Raw genomic sequence first — 17,935 nt, forward strand, 5'->3', positions numbered from 1 at the left:
AGGAGCGCCATGGGGGGCAATTGTAATGGAGAGGGAAAGGAAGGAGGAAAACATTTCCTGAGAGATAAAAGTCATTTCAATTCAAATTGATTTAAAAAGATTATTGTGCCAGTTTAACAACATGGTCCCTATTTTAAGCATGTCATTATTATCAAACATTGTCGTGAAAATATCAGGTTTTCTTAAAGCCATTTCACAGTAGGGGGGCCGTAGTCAGATGGTATGGTTATTTAGGGGTCCTTGGCATTTCAATGTTTGCGAACCCCTGCTCTATAAAGTACTGTATGTCATTGACATTCACAATAGGATTAGGATATCTGGAGACATGCAACTGGCAAAATAGTCTACTTTCTGCTCCCCTAGCCAGGGCCCCAGAACGCCACCAATTAACAATTTAAACCCTATATTTGTTGATCGGGGTCCCCCAGGGATCTATATTTGGCCCACTCATTTTTCCCCTCTTCCCCAAATGTCTTTGCCGATCTACAAACTCACATGTCGCATTGTGACGGGTTGTGAGATTGTAGATCTACTGTTTTCACCTAATATGCAGCTATTTTTGCCGAATGTTCACCTTTTATGACATGCCCAGAATAGGGATGCTAGGGTTCAACTGGTTAAGCTAAACCGAAACAAAACACCTGGGGCCTGTTCCTCGAAAGGTGAATTAAATAAGCCTGGCCTTAAGCCAAATCCAGGCTTGACAAAGTCGGGTCCGAAAAGCCTCGTTTATTCCGTTCCTCGAACGCCAAGCCAGGCTGAAAAGGAGCGACTTTGTCGAGCTAGGCTATGTCAAGCCAGGCTGTGTCCAGCCAGGATAATGAAGCCAGGCTGAATGGGCGGCGATTCGCCGGCGACGTATTTCTATAAAAGACCATGAACTCGAGCGCAGATTCCTTGAACTTGACCAATCATGGCAGCGGGGAACAAAACTCGAGCAGCGTTTTTCTCTGTGGCCGAACAGCAGCAGCTCATGCAAGCATATGAGGAAGTGAAACATGTTATCAACAGAAAAGGAAACACGGCCGTTATTAATAGATCCAGGGAGAAAGCGTGGCAAAGTATTGCAAGCACACACAGAGTGTGTGTGTGTGTGTGTGTGTGTGTGTGTGTGTGTGTGTGTGTGTGTGTGTGTGTGTGTGTTGAGAGACGGACGGGCAACGGACACGCAATAAATAACCCCACATTTGCAAGACCACTTTGGGTTGTGTAGTTACCTTGCCATCATGATGTAACTCCAAAGGTGGACAACAAATAAAAATTAATTTCTCCATTGACTAGAAATTGATAATTTAAAATATGCTCCTCATTGACTTACAAAGAGGCTCCTTTAAACCCGTAACTAATAATATATATATATATATATATATATATATATATATATATATATATATATATATATATATATATATATATATATATATATATATATATATATATATATATGCATGTATGTGTCAGACATTTATAAATATAAAAAAAAAATATATATATTATCAAACATCTAACAACAAGATGAACTATAGTGTTAACTATAACAGAGTGACAATTACATATCACATTCATTCATTGTGAAACAATTATGATTATGATTCATGGTCACACACTATTTCAGTAATATAATTAATTTGATTATATCTTATTGTATTTATTTCATTTTATTTGAATGCAGGGTCATTAAAATGAGTCCATATACAAACACATGTTTTGAATTAACTGTGGAAAAACTTGAAGAACAAGGCACTGGATTAAGTAAGCTTGGCTGTTAGCCTGCTCCTTACCAGGCTAACTTCACAGCTAAATTGCCATGGTAAGCTTGCTTCAATTCTCTTTTGTGGAATCGGATAAGGCTAAACTTAGCCAGGGTGAACTGGCTAAACTAATCTTCAAGATAATTCAGCTTTTGTGGAACCGATTCAGCTCTAATCCTGGCTAAATTAAGCCAGGATAGGTGGTAAAGCAGGCTTTAGCTCTAATTCACCTTTTGAGGAACAGGCCCCTGTTCTTTTTCACCATGGTAATCCATGTGATCGTAGAGATCATGAAAACTGGTTCTGCTTGCTTGGTTGTTCCTCAAGAGCCTGGTTGGCCGTCTGAAGGAGAACCTGGAGAAGATAACGGAGGAGAGGAACCAGTATGGCACCGCAGAGAACCGAGAGAAAGAGCAGAACAAACGCATGCAAAGGCAGATGAGGGACATCAAAGAGGAGATGGGAGAGCTGAGCAAGAAGGAGACCGAGGCTAGCCGCAAGAAACATGAACTGGTGAGGCTCTGGGGTACTGCTCGTAAAACCATGGCGAGATCCATTCTAATGTCCATTTATTGATTGATTTCTAATGGAAGTGGTAATTAACATCACAATCCCATTCACCAGGAAATGGACATTGAGAGCCTGGAGGCAGCCAATCAGAGCTTACAAGTGGACCTTAAGTTGGCCTTCAAGAGGATTGGCGACTTGCAGGCCGCCATCGAGGATGAGATGGAGAGTGACGACAACGATGACCTAATTGATAGGTAGACCCTCCCCTGTTTTCTCCATAGGAATACAGCATCTCGTTTGTATTGAATATGTTTATATAGTGCCTACTCTGGCACCAGAGCTACAGACCTCTTTCACTTTGTAAGTTGCGAGAAGGTTGGTCGATTGACCACTGCTCATTATTTGGCCAGCTGTCAATCTTGCCTCTTTTTTGCTTCTTCAGCTCTTTCTCCGTTTTTCCCTCTGCAATTATCTGCTTCACTCTCCCTCTTCTGTTTCTTCTTTCTCCGTCTCCCTGTCTCTTTTTTTCTTCTTCTCTCTGTTCCCCACATACTCCTTCACCCCTGTTTTAATTCAGTCTCCTGCTCCCGATCTTTTGTCTATTTGCGGGTTTTCCCCAGTCGGGAGTCCCTGCTTCTTTGTAAGAAGTTTGAGATTTTCACTGAGGAGGTAAACACTGCAGTAATATAAAGCTCCAAAAGGGAGACATTACGCTCCCTTGCTGCATTTGCGAACGAAGGCAGCAACAGGATGAATTGATTTACTGACTCAGTGCTTCACAGAGGAATGCACCAATTTATTTGGTCTAGCCTCTCTCTCACAATACTGTTGTTTATGTATCTCACCCTGTTTATCTGTGTCTCTTTCCTCTTTTCGTTTTTACGTCCCACACTTCGGCCAGCTTACAAGACATGGTGACGAAATATCAGAAAAGAAAGAACAAAACGTGAGAATGGAGATGCATGACTTTTTCTTTGTCATTATCATGGCTTTCCACTTTTTCCACCGACTCACATGAGAGAATGATGCATTATTCCGGAAGCTCCCAATGACACTGTGGTGAGAACAAGTACAGTGGAATTATGTGTAAAATAAATGGACAAATTATCTGAACGGTATGGAAAACCTAATTTTACATAATTTTCCAGATGCCAACATACAACAACACTCTTAGATACTGCATCATTGTCTCCTTAAATATTTCCCATTGTCAACCTTTACATAATTTGAATGAACCATCATCATAGACTTTTGAATTCTCATGCACCACCAATACCACTAACCCCTTTGTGTGAAGTCAGAGAATTTGCATGATATATTGGTTGCCCTTTCATTTTGCAAGCAGCTAATCTAGGCATATTTTTTATCAGGTTATCATGGAATAATTGATTTGAAACACTTACAGTATAGTATATCTGAACCCAGCCCGAAAGCATGTTGCCTTATAGTTATTGGTAAATGAAATTACACACAGACCAATGTTTAGTGTCAATAACACTGCCTTTTCGGTCGCTGTTTATTCCCTTAAACCCATTAAGACCCAAGGCCGATTCTACAAATGCCTTCTAAATCAGTAGTTCCCAGACTCGTGCCAAGGACCCCCAAATTGATATGTATTTGGCCACAGACCCCCATCTGAAAATGTTTTGTGCCAGGGAGACCCAGAAGAGAAGATTGGTGTTAAAAAATGCTAAATAATTATATATTTTCAAAGATGTTAAAAGTGACTCGCTGTGGTTCAGATATACTATACTGTTTCAAAGCGGTCCGGGCACCTAGGCTACAATGTAGCCTGACAGCGCGTTGCGGGTTCGAGTCCCGATCCCGACGGCCTTTGCTACGTGTCACTCCCTATCTCTCTCTCCCCATTTCCTGTCAGCCTACTGTCCTATCAATAAAGGCATAAAAGCCCAAAAATATATATACTGTATACACTGTAACAAAAAAAAATCTAAAATGACACAGATGCTTTCCCGGTTTTAATGGGTTAACAGCTGACATTGTCGTGTGGCAAAGATATCAGATCTACAAGCTCACAATGCGTCACATTGCGGTGCGGTGTGAGCTTGTAGATCTGCGACTTTCACTGAGCAACATCGGCATACAATGTTTCATTTTGCATATAGGCTAGGTGTTTTTTATTATTTTATATTTTATATTATAATTTTTATATTTTATTTCACAATTGCTGCCTAAGACATGCCCAAAATAGGGCCGCCATGTTGTTTACTTATGGACAATTGCTGGCTATTTATATGATTGAAATTAAAAGGCAGTAGAAACAACTCATTAATCTTGACTAATAGTAGTTGACAAATTAATCTCAATGCTAATAATAATAAAACAAAAGTGGCCTCTTGGCACTTTGGCCATAATGTGAGTGCTATTCTTGTAATAGCTTATGTGGTAAACTATTGTCAATTAAGTACAGTACATCTCAATTTCAGTTAGTGGAAGCTCATTACAGCACTGATTATGTCTGCGTACTGGTAACCTGTTCTCTCAGCCAACATACCATCATGTCCATGATAATGTATACATTGTAAATATAGATTATCACCCTGGCAAATTATAACTACTGTATGATGGTGGCAATGTACTTAAAGTTTTCGAGTATACAGTAATTACATACAAAATCACGGTATGAGAGCCTGATCCATAGTATGTCCTTTATCTTAACTCAGTTACAGTAGATAGGAACCAGTTGTATGTGCTTCGCAACGGCCACAAAATATTATGAGACAGTACAAATTTGCACAGTACAAAGCCCAAATGAGATAGTTGGCGTTAAGCCAACTATCTCTCAGGTATCAACTTGCATGCATGAAAACGTTTCATTGTTCTGTGAGTCATGCATTGATTTTGTATCACAACAGGGACTGTTTTTCTTGAACATAATATGTTCAAGAAAAACAATGTACAATGAACAATGTTTCTCCCTGATTGTGAATGCTGTTTGTTTCTTAACAATAGCATGATTCTTGGTGACTAACTAAATGCTATTTCCCCTCTGTTTTTGTGCAGCAATAACAATAGTGTCTCATTTTATAATTAAAAGTTAGATCAGAACATTAACGTGGCAGACATGGAGTGCCCTTTCATTATTTCCTGTTTTACAATGTTGTGTGCACTGATTCAGAATTAACCCACGATTGTTTCTTGCAGCACCCCCTTCATTCTGACTCAATGCTCATTTGTTATTCATTTTTCATCAGACAAGTCATGTGTATCAGATTCAATGCTCTGCCTCCGACACGGTGCAGCTCAGGAAAAAGAGAAATGAATCAACATGTACTGTATACATAACAACACATTTGTTAAATCAGCCAATCAATCAGGTGGTATGTATACACTGTAGTGCATTGCATACATTAACATGCAATAACGTGCACTTTACATTAAGTGCAAAGATGAAAAGTAGTTCCTCCTTTTAACGTAATCCAGTAGCAATGAGTAGGTCCTTTTCATACTAGGTGATGCTTGTCATAGTACACAATTATTACTTATGGCCATCTAGTCCATGTATTAGTTAATAGAGTGTTGCATAGACACAACATGAATGAATGTCCTATGCTCTGATTTTGCCAGTATTTAATCTGCATACATTTGCAAAACCCCACACGAATTTGGGATTGGTATTTAATTGGTGATATCGTACAAGGTGTGATGTAATTATCCCTTGTGCTACATTATAATGAACACACTAAAGTGATAGGAAGAAACCATTCAAGCTTGATGCAGAGTACACAGTATAAGTAGGCTACAGTATTTGTGACAAAGATTTACAACCAGTTGAGGCCAGCTGTGAGAAGCGGTTAATGTCCAATGCTAATTTTTCTTGGTTGTATCTGAGAGCGCCGGGGCTGGCTGTCTAATGGTGTGAGGCCATGGACAAACTGTTTGTGACACCATTTACTAAATTCTCAATTGCAAGACTAGGTGTCTTGCAATTGAGTATTTTAGTTCAGGTATGTGTGTGTGTGTGTGTGTGTGTGTGTGTGTGTGTGTGTGTGTGTGTGTGTGTGTGTGTGTGTGTGTGTGTGTGTGTGTGTGTGTGTGTGTGTGTGTGTGTGTGTGTGTGTGTGTGTGTGTGTGTGTGTGTGTGGCACATGCGTGTTTTGAAGGTTTGCAAGATGCAGGTTACATTCCCTTGTCACTTATGGCGGATCGTTAGGCTAACAATGACAAAGCCTAAGAGTAATTCAAAAAACAAAGCAAATGTCCATAACAATGCCATCTTTGACATAAACACTACAAATGAATCTTGACTAGGAATCTCTGTGGAAGAGGCTTCTGAGCTTATACTAGATTGGCTATATTTACATTTTGGCCCGCGATGCTGTCGTATGGCCAAGTATAAATCAGTCTTTTTCTCTCTTTATCTCTGCATCCCTCTCCGGGTAAATAACTTGTGGTTTTCAGGCAAACCACCCAAAGAGCAGGAGAGAATGGACACTTTGTACTCTATGTAAACATGATTGAATGCGTGACACATCACACAGTGACAAAGGAAACACTACTCTCCTCAGTGGGAGACTCAGTGGCTGGGATGTAAATATAATGGCACAATGATATTCAATGTTGTTGTTGTGTATATTGTGTATTATGTAGCTCAGCGTCTGGCTGCCATTTCAGACCCCACATAGGAATACCGTGTGCTGCATTTGCTTCTGACAAGTATTTTACACCACATTTCAAAGAATGGAATAGATTAATTGGTCCAAGAGTAAATACAAATGAGGGATGTCCGATATTGGCTTTTTTGCCGATATCCAATTACTCTTAACTCTTAATTTCCGACTCCGATATCAACTGATACCGATATACGCAGGCTTTTTTCACCAAAAATAATGCCATGTAACAACATCACATATCGTGGAATTAACACATTATGCATAATTTTATTGTGATGCCCCACTGGATGCATTCATAAATGCAACAAGGCTTTCCAAATGTAAACATTCTCTGTGCAAAATAAGAGAACAACTTAAATTATGGAAAAACGTGCCAATATGGCACTGCCATATTTATTATTAAAGTGCATTCTTTATTATTTAACATTTTGCCTCAAACAACAGCTTGGATCATGCTCTCCCTGAGATAATCCTTACAATGCCCCCTACAACTAGATTCAAACTGGTACAGATATTTTCCAATTTTACATTTTTATGTTAATATCGGCCATATCGGACATATCTAAGAAAAATCTGCTACGTGTACATTTTTACACATTTTAAACAATTGTGATTTTCATTTAATATTGGATGCTCATCGACTTGCTGTTCAGTAATAGTCAGGAAAATAAATGCCATTCTGTATTGTGCTATTTGTATTTGATTTATTTATTATCACATTTAAAGTTGTGACAGACAAGATTTTAATAATTACAACTGTGACTGTTACAACTGAAGTTCCTTTGCCAAAATACTGTCATCACAGAAGGCTGCTTTGCCTCAACACATTGTTTTTTAAGAGCAAGTGTCTCAATCTGACACCAAAATAGATAGCAGAATGCTTATCATTGTCCTCTCCCCGAGGAACAGACTCTGTGCTGCTCAGGTGGTTTGAATGTATGAATCATTCCCTTTGTAAAACCACATTTATCATGAAGTAATGTTACGTATCATTTTTACACATCCGTTAGCCAAGCAGTTGGACAAGCAGCTAGAGTAGTAACAACATTGGAGGTAACATACTCAAACAGAGGTCAGCACCCATAGATTACTGCTTCTATTCCTTCCGCATTAATGTCCTCAGACAATGGAATGCATAATTCAGCGTTATTCACCTCGGAGCGGATGCAGATGAATGAGAATTGACCTTTTCTAGGCGCAGTTCTATTATGCTTTCTCAACGATGTCCCCAGGTCTTTGTACACTGCATGTTCTGCATGTTATTCTAGAGGGGGTCGCCTCATTGGCGCTACCCCAATAATAATCTCCAGCAATGGGCCACATGCCACGCATAGCCCAGCCGCTCAGACCCAGCCAAGTTAATTAGCTGTTAAGAGCTTCATTTACATTCTGCTCAGAGCATGTGTGGCGTTCTGCTTGACCACTATTGTCACACACAAAGCATCTTGGACATTTCAATGCTCCCCCCACAACAGTCGATAACCTGATGTTGTTTGTGTATCACATTCAACCAAAATGATTACCCTGCCTGCAGTGATGCGTGGCAGGGTATTGTAAGCACTCCTCTGTGTGTGTGTGTGTGTGTGTGTGTGTGTGTGTGTGTGTGTGTGTGTGTGTGTGTGTGTGTGTGTGTGTGTGTGTGTGTGTGTGTGTGTGTGTGTGTGTGTGCGCGTGTGCATGTGCGTGTCTATCTATGATTTTGTTCTGTTTCGTCATCAAGGGACTGTATTTCTTTTGCAGGTTTGAGTGTATACAGTATTTGTGTGTGTGTGCGTGTGTGTGTGTGTGTGTGTGTGTGTGTGTGTGTGTGTGTGTGTGTGTGTGTGTGTGTGTGTGTGTGTGTGTGTGTGTGTGTGTGTGTGTGTGTGTGTGTGTGTGTGTGTGTGTGTGCGAGAGAGAGAGAGAGAACAAAATAACTTGAGAATGGTTAGGTGGAGGTTTGAAGGGATCGGTCAAGATCAGAATCAGAACGGAATGGAATGGAAAGATGTAGAACAGGAGATTGGTGCACTAGGGTTTCCCCCCTAGCTGCATGTTCTTTGTTACATATAGTATGCATGAAACAACAAGTGCTGCATGTGTGACTAACAGAAAAGCTGCTCTTTTCTGACAAAAAAAGAAAGACATATTACTTCCTCTCTGTGGGTATGTTGGTGTTTTAGTCTCTTCCCAGTGACCCTCCTCCTTATTTACTTACTTAAATCTGTAACTGAACTTGTTTCCATGTAGTGGGGACGAGACGGAGACGGACTCGGAAGTGGAGGACCGCGTCGATGGAGTTAAGTCTTGGCTGTCCAAGAACAAGGGCTCCGCCAAGACCTTGTCAGATGAGGGGAGCCTGAAGAGCACCAGGTTAGTGCTGTCACTTCCAGGCCTCTCATAATGACAAACCACCGCACATCCCTGTGGCCGTACAGAGATAGAGTCATCCTCATTTCCTGTCTTCTATAGCCAAAGAACGGTCAGGATTACCTAAGGCAGTGTGCAACAGAGGGTGGAGTATCTCGTATGATTAGGTGTCAACTTGCTCTCTCGCGGTCATCTCTCTAATGACACGAGATGGCAGGCAGAGGCAGCTGCTGTCAGATTTATTGAAGTGGCCCGTGGCCAGTTGGCACGTCTGCTAAATGGCCCCTCTGCTACAGACGGATGGATGCTCCCATTGGCTGATTACCTCACTTATTTTATACATAAGAGCTATAGCCTGAGCAAATTTGTACAGCTACTGTAACTGTCCCAGTTCTATAGTGATTCCAAGGACAAATTCAGCCCTTGTTGTAACTGTAATATTGTAATGACACACAGACTTTAAATCCCAGCCACTTCACATCCCATTCTAGATTCAATCAAAAACTGTTCAGCGTTGTGGTTTTGCCAGTTGTTCAAAATCAACTCATAATTTCTCCTCTGAAAGTTATTGAAAGCTTATCTCTTGATCCTTTCCCCGTCTCTCGTTGTGTGGTCTTCGGCTGTGTCTCGCTTTCCCTCCGTAAACCCATAAGATATGCGGCCAATGCAGATGCCAAGGAAACAAAAGAGGGTAAGGAGAAGATTAACGAAGGAAGCAAAGAGGGGAAAGAGGTGGAGCAGAGCCGGCCAGTGTCAGCAATGAGTTCCCTTAGCTACAGGAAGCGGTCCAACCTCAAAGACTCCATGGGGACAGGAGACGAGAGCTACCTGTTCAGCACTCTCAAGGAACAGCCGGATGCGCCACACCACCCATCCGTCCGCAAGGCCAAGTCCAAGCCTGGGGAACTCCAAGAGGACAGGAAGAAGAGCCAGTCCCAGGATGACCCGGACGACAGGGGCTCCGTCATCTCGATGGCATACTCTGAAGCCACCAGCAGAGCCAGGAAGGGCATGGACTGTCGTTGGACCTCCCGCAGCAGTCCAGAATTCGACAAGGATTCGATGGTGTCCTCTGTGGTGCCCAGCAGGATGTCCGTCAGGAGGGGCATGGTTGACATTGATGACGACAACAAGTCCATCATCAGCAGCGTGAGCCGCAGCAGCCCTGGATCTGTGCGTCGCAGTAACTCCTGGAAAGACGACAGACGCAGCAGCTCCCGAATGTCCCTGGCCCGTAGCACGGGGCTCAGTGAGTTTGGCCTTCGGCTAGACGATGACGATGACGACGCTATGAGCACGGCCTTCAGCGAGGGGGGTCCTTCCTCTTTCAGCCCGCGCTCCCTCAGTCGTAGCCTCTCCAACCCGGTCCAGACGCGGACCTCAGATGACAATCCGCCCGAATCCTCCGATAAATCGGTCACTCACCGCAACTACCTGGATCCAGACCTGGAAGCTGCCATCAATGAGGTGCTGAGCTTCAAGCCAATCAAGTTCAAACGCAGCAAACTTGAGGACTCTGACGAGGAGGAGGAGGAACAGGACGAAGAAAAGAAGGGTGATGGAGGTGAGGATAGCAGGAAGAGCACGCGCAGCCTGCGGGGCGGAGACGACGATGGTCCAGTCTTCAGCACATCTAGTCTGAGCCGCTCAGCTTCAGGCTCAGCGGTGGACCATGGCACTCGGTCCTCCAGCAGCTTCAGTACCAGCAGCTCCCGTCACAGTCACAAGAGCAGGAAGAAGAAGAGCTCTGAGTCAGACAGCTCTTCCTCGGACGACCGTCACAGCCGGAGGAGCTCGAGGGGCAAGAAGGGCAAGAAGTCCAGGAAGGGGTCTAAGAAGAAGAAGAAGAAGAGTGAGTCTGAAGATTCTTCCTCCTCCTCCTCTGAGTCATCCTCCTCATCAGACGCTCACTCTACCGTCTCCTACCGCAGCACCAACAGCGTGAAGAAGGCTCCGACGCTCCGGCTCTCTCCAGCCTCAGATGATGACATGGGGCCATCCAGTAAAAAGGACAACAACAAGAAGCAGAAGAAAGTGGACAACTTGGTGATGAAGTACCTCTATAAGCCTGACAGTGATTAAAAACCAACACCAGAAGGTGATGATTGTTGTGATTCTAACCCAAAAGGAGTGTGGCCTGGAACTATTCTAATCAACTGTCGTGTGATTTTGTTTTCACCAATCTAACACACTAAAACTGTGTGTTGCATTTAAAGGGCATGGTCTATATTATATGATGCTGTATCTATACTACATTATTATTGATGCGGATGACAGGATAGTTCTTACTGCTGTGTTTTTGAAAAATTGTAATACCTCACCATTGGGAAATAGTGCTTTATCTTTTAAAGTTTGAGTTTTAATGAGTTTTTAAAAACTGCACTTAAAGGATATTACCTGTATAGTATATTGCTTTTAGGTTATTGCGAGCATTGTTTTCTTTCTTTCCTCCTTTCTTTCTTTCCTTTTAGCTGACTCCAGTTTTCTTTTTAAATCAAATACAACTTGAAGAGAAACATTGCTCACTTGACAGGCATTATCCATCATTGGGTGGGGGGAGCAGAAAATTAATTTTTCAAACACTTTTTGCAGATATTTATTGTCTTCAGTTTCACCTGGCATATTCTGAGCTACAAGAGATAGATGATAGTACACAATTGAAAAATAAGCCTCAGTAGACATGCTATTTTTTGTTATGAAGTGATGTTTGATACAGTCATTCTTGGCTTCTGTTTCACCATAATGGACTTTAGCTTGCCTGTTTTGGCAGAGTCCATCTCTGCAAGTTGTTCAGTGTTAGAAATGTCAGCAATGCACAAATCAGATCAGTTATACACTTACACAGTATTGCCAAGACACTGTAAAATCCTCAGTTTTACTAATGGAACCAAAAATGGGCACATACAGGTACATTTGGTTCCATTTGTACATTCGTTGAGTTCCAAATGGATAAATTAATTATGCATTTTATTTTGGAGGTGTGATGCAATTCTTGGAATGATTGAACATGGACTCTCATTGCTGTTTGATTAATGTACAAGGTCAACGCTTCAGGCGCCTATTAATTTGGTGTTTGGCATTTCATTGAAACTAAGCGTGTATTGGCATCCATGGATGTTTGACCAATTATCCTACTTTCACCTAACCCTCCACAGGCATGCATAGCCCCTGATCACATACTAACAGTTTATAAATAGAAACAGAAAAATACAACATACCTTAAAAGCATTCACGGTTTTGCATAAATGTCTGAATTTAAATGTTTAGTTTTCAGTACAGTAATGGCTTTTAACTTCTCTGAATGATCTCTGAATGAGTACTTGAATTGATTGTTAAGAGGGTCCGGGTATTGTGCATGATTTCGGTTGCTTCAGTTGAAACACTCAAGCTTTGAAGACTGGTGAATGCTGTGTTTGTTTTCTTTGTGGCATCAACGTAGCGTAGACCACAACAGTATACTAATAATGTGTTTGTCAAGGATAAATTAGAAAATTATATCCACATGGGAACGGCTTGGCTTCATATGTGTGTGTGTTTGTGTGTGTGTGTGTGTTCATCCTTTTAGTCCTCCACTCTACCGGCGACATCTCAATGTTTCCAGATCTGAAGAGGAGGATGAGGGAGGGAGGGATTCCAGCAGGCAGTCCCTGAGGCAGAGTGACAATGAGGGCAGACTGGCAGAGACCTCAGCGTAATCCAGGTTCATGGCACCAAGAAGGACACAGTTCCATGTCTAACTCTTAAAGCCACCTCCATTCATCTCAACGAGCATGGATGGCCCACGGAAGAGGTTGAAAGACAGCAATTTTGAAAATGTTTTTTTTTGCAGTACAGTTATTTTGGAAGTTTACTTTTGGATGTTTAATCAGCCATTAACATCAGTGAGTAATATTGCTTCCATGGATATCTTTGTTGTTGTTGTTTTTTTAAATTATTTAATTCATTATAAAGTACAGCTCAATAATGTTAAGCAACATTAGCATATGTTAAGAGCATTCAAAAGAACGTTCTCGCTACTGCTTTATTCCATAGAACTGCTTTTCAATCTAATTTAAGCTCTTCTCGGCACTGATGTTTGAGGACTATTCAGATAGCTGTGCCAAGAGGATTTAGATAAACCCACTCTGCTGTACTTCCTCAAGAAGGTTTGACCAGCTATTAAGATCTGCTCTTATCTTCTCCACATTAATGGAGACTGCAAGAAGTATTAACTGACTACCCCCCCCCCTTTATTAATAATCTTTGCATATGCTTACATGTGCAGAGATCTGCCATTTGAGAGACATTACAACGTTTTTCTTGCCAAGTGCTAATGTTTTTTAATATAAAGAAATACATACATCTATACATCACTGAAATACTGCCCAGTAAATTTCAAGTGAAAGGGAATTGAGTGATTTGTAAAAAATATATATATTTCATACATAGGATTTGGGGATGAAACCCTTCATGTAAGCTATATTCTGATGAAATAATGTTAGAGAGAGAGAGAGAGCTATTCTGAGAGAGTTTAGGCTTTAAGTTATATACTTGGTGTAGCTACGTATACTGTAGCTACTGTACATACATGTGGAGTCCATGTGAACTGCTTTGACGCCATCTACGATTTTGTTCTCTTTTATCATCAAGGGAATGTATGTGTTTGCAGGTTTGAGTGTACATGTCTATTCGTGTGTCTGTCTGTCTGTCTGTCTGTCTGTCTGTCTGTCTGTCTGTCTGTCTGTCTGTCTGTCTGTCTGTCTGTCTGTCTGTCTGTGTTACACACTTGTACTTTGGGGCATGTGTGTTTCTTCACCACTATTCAAAGTACAACATCATGGCAGATGTACCGTGACCTAAGTATTTGGACAAACTTTGTTTAATGTTTTGGTTGTATGCTCTTCTTCAAAGGGGAAATAACACAATATGAGGAGGACCATACCTTTTTGCCATTAGTAGTTTGGACTTGAATACTGCCATTTCCAGGTGCCAAATATTCTTTACAGATCAAGGTATGATCAGTAAAACAGCCATTCTTCTCTATATACGAAACACATATTGAATGTGCAAAAAGTATGCCATCCACTGTCTCATTTCTTCCTGTTAACTTTCCTTCCCTTCCCTGCCTTTTTGCATTGCAGTTTTATCCCTAAGAGGATTCAGGTGTGGATTACACTTGGTTTGAAAACAAGGCTCTAAGTTATCAACTTTAGCGATCATTTCCCCTAGAATTCAGACAAAAAAGTTTAGGCAGGCTTTCTAACTCAACTCTGACAAATGCAGCCGAAAAACTCTCTCAAATTATAACTGACAGCATCATTTCTAAGTCATCATCATAACGTTATTTATTTCAGATGCAAAGTATGAAGAATATGAAGCCAAAACATCAAATGTTGAGTTACTCTCCATATATTTATGAGCTGACAGTATATTTATATCTGGCCTTACTGGATGATAATGATATCCTTAGACTATTGTGACCTTATGAATTTTAAATGATATGTAAATGATGTCTAGGTAGGGTTAGAAAATGGAGGTGCATAGCATGTGTGCACACTGTCTGCTCATGTGCAGTGGAAGGAAATAAGCTTCAAGTGTCTGGCTATTTGCATATCGTCTCAGAAGCTTATCTACATATTGTCTCTTATTTTGTCATTTCTTCCTTTGCTTAGCACATGAATATTTATGTGGAATACGGGATACTTTGATGTCAAAGCTTCAGAATATAGAGATTTGTTTGACTACATCTGTATTGGAGCTTTTGACTTTAGACACACTGCTTCAAAGCTTTGTATGAGTTGACATCATAACTTTAAAAAAAAAAGCATATTTATTTTCATTATTGAACAGGACACCACTTGTAATAAGAGTGATTTGTTTTATAGTAAATAAATTCAGCTGTTTGTTTACTGAAGAAATGTGGAGTTGTTTTGGATGTCAATGTACAGTAATTCTTCCACCTTTAGATTATGAGGTAACTTGAGAAAATAATGTTCAGGTTCAGGACAGTTTCAGCAGTACAAGAACAATCAGTGTACTTGATGACGTTTATTGTACCCTACCGATGGGGATCCTTTGATTGTAAATCAAAAGGTGTTTGATATATACATCCCCACAATTTTTTATAAAACCGCTGCGAGAACAAAGAAACTGAAATTCAAGAAATGTAATGTCCGCACAAAGTATAATGCTGTCCCATGCTTTATTAATCAAACAAACAAACAATGTTTTGCCCAGGAGGGGCTATGTTTGTGTGATTAATAAAGCATGGGAGTGGGACAGCATTATACTGGATACCTTTCTTTATCTTTTGATTATACCCATCAATTTTTATCCCAGAATAGTACAGAGAGAACAAACAAGTCATTGAGATGAGTAATTATGAATTCAAATGAATCAATGAACATTGCTCACAGTATTGTTATCACAGCTGCAAAGTTAATAATGCAGCAGTACAAACAAACAATTGGATACATTAATTTGGTGCATACAGTGCCGTTCCAATAGTTAGCACATACTAGTCTTTCTCTCCATGTCAATCTGTATATCAGATTCTTCTCCTGTAGATAGGTTCACCTAGATTTAAAGTGATTGATGGTTGTAGATTGCTATGTTTGTTTGCGTTTACACTATCTGTTTTTCTTTAAAGGATTCCCATTTATCCAGCCAATCTCTAAATCCCCATTCTCTGCCTCACCCTGTGCCAGGGAGCTTTTGTGGTAATTTGACTTGCATGCATCCCCTGGGTAGCTGTGTGTCTCTCCTTAAAGGCTTTCAATTGAGTGACAGATTAAATTCTGCTTCTGATTTGACCTCTTTTGGCTCTTAAGGTTGTTTCACAAGCCACTGGAGCAAGGAGTCAGCCCACCAAAGGCAAGCAAGTCTGTTTTTATAGAGCCACGCTCCATGTAATTTAGAATTGATGGTTTGGCCACACATTTAATGGCACACTAGAAGACATGTTAGTCTACTATAGGGAGGATTGTCCTGCTCAATGGGAGTATATGTTATCAGATATCATTAATGCAACCTTGACATTGCTTCACACATGTACATTTTGTCATTTTTATACAACACTGGAGCATTTTGTTCTCTTTAATACTGCACGTTTGGCCTTGAATTCTAATGAAATTGTGTGTTTTCTGTATAAAATAGTAAAAAGGCTGTATATGGCAACTACAACAAAGACTGCTGTACTTGTAGACAGTATCCTTATCCTTGCTCAGTATGTCTTTATACTATAGTTAGTACCATTGTGTTATCAATGGTAGAAGCCATTTTCTATAACAGTCCCACTGTGCTATAGGCAAAATTGCCGTTGTTGTAGCGCTATACCATAATGTAAATATGGTATACAGATGGCTCAGTTTAGATATAAGGTTAGTAACATCCATATACAGAGGGCCTTGTGGTTTAGTGGTAACACCAATGGTTTAGGGTGCAAATGATTCTAGGTTTGGTTCCGTAATAGATTTTCTTAAACACAAATGGTTATGTTTATTATATTATGTCACAGGTGATTACATTTGGGTATACAGTTAAAAATAGTGTTTAGGCATAGTTTTGGTGAGGTTCAATTAATACATTGTAGTTAAGGATAGGCACATGTGCACTGTAGTATGGTTAAGCTTAGGCAAAGTTAATTTGGGTATAGGCTTAAATTGAGTAAGTTCAGTATGAAAACACTGCTTAATCAACATGGTCTGCACAGTCCCCACTTGATTTGTACAATTTTATATATTCATAAAATATTCCTAAAACAAATTATGGAGCTGGGAACTTTTCCTTTGGTCCACCCATTTCTGGGACACGTGAGCCTTGTCCAGTGAAGGCACAGTCTAATTGCATCAGCTGACCATTGTGAGATAATGTGATTTTCTTTTACTCTCTATCACTAACGTTGGGTGAAAATCACCTGAAGACCTGCTGTAGAAAAAAACAGGGGTGGGGGCAGGGAAACAAACCTACCTTCCATGACGTCAGTGAGCATCCTGAAGGTACCCAAGGATACGCGCACCTCAGACATCGGCAACATTATGCAAATCACATCATTACAATTGTTCGGGTAAAATTCAGCCGACGATAGTGTTCCTGGGTTAAGTCTGACCTGGTCATCAGCACCTTGGCTGGCCAGGTTTGCAGTATCCACATCAGCATAACATAATAATGCTAGTTCCCAGAGTATTAATAGTAATATGGATCAATATAGTCGGATTGTTGTGTACATCTCAATATACAACTATTCAACTAATGGTCTGTGCGACCAGAGCTGGGCAATATCAAAGGATGCAACCCTGCACCCACATTTATGCTAGCTGCCGAAGATGGGCTGCTGTTCTGTACCCACACACCTTTTAACCCATTCAACCCGGGAACGCATCTGTGTAATTTTAGATTTTAGCTATAACCATTATTTTATACTTTGGCTATTCAAAAATAGCAGATATACAAGCTCATAGCTATGAGGTTGTAGAGCTGCTATTTTTGAAAAATCTTGAAAATGTGTGCAAATCTATGAATATATATATTTTTTAAAGGATTTTTTCCCCCTCAAATCTTTGCTTCTGGGGGTCCCTGGAACAAAATATTTTCAGATGGGGGTCCGCGGCCAAATACATTACATTTTGGGGGTCCTTGACATGAAAACGTTTGAGAACCACTGATATAGCAACATACGCGTTTTTCAGAAAACTGTTAGGATTTGTAGATGCG

At 40.6% G+C, this 17,935-nt stretch overlaps 1 protein-coding gene across 11 annotated transcripts in view; it reads left to right on the top strand.

Annotated features, from left to right (window-relative positions):
- The window catches only part of LOC308091157 (unconventional myosin-XVIIIa-like), an 82,960-nt gene extending 67,819 nt beyond the window's left edge, over positions 1 to 15,141 (top strand). For 7 of the 11 annotated variants that reach the window (XM_080436560.1, XM_080436557.1, XM_080436562.1 and 4 more), the window contains 6 exons: positions 2,079 to 2,264; positions 2,376 to 2,515; positions 3,163 to 3,207; positions 9,125 to 9,247; positions 9,898 to 11,342; positions 12,810 to 12,947. In XM_080436560.1, coding sequence (XP_080292686.1) covers positions 2,079 to 2,264; positions 2,376 to 2,515; positions 3,163 to 3,207; positions 9,125 to 9,247; positions 9,898 to 11,326 — 1,923 coding nt within the window. In that variant the 3' untranslated portion in view covers positions 11,327 to 11,342; positions 12,810 to 12,947. Of the gene's footprint in view, positions 1 to 2,078; positions 2,265 to 2,375; positions 2,516 to 3,162; positions 3,208 to 9,124; positions 9,248 to 9,897; positions 11,343 to 12,809 lie in introns of all 11 variants that reach the window. The other 4 variants (XM_080436559.1, XM_080436561.1, XM_080436567.1 and 1 more) reach the window with 3 other exon arrangements.
- Positions 15,142 to 17,935: the final 2,794 nt, after the last annotated feature.

Source organism: Gymnoscopelus braueri (assembly GCF_963280865.1).
Source record: "Gymnoscopelus braueri genome assembly, chromosome: 8".
NCBI lineage: Eukaryota > Metazoa > Chordata > Actinopteri > Myctophiformes > Myctophidae > Gymnoscopelus > Gymnoscopelus braueri.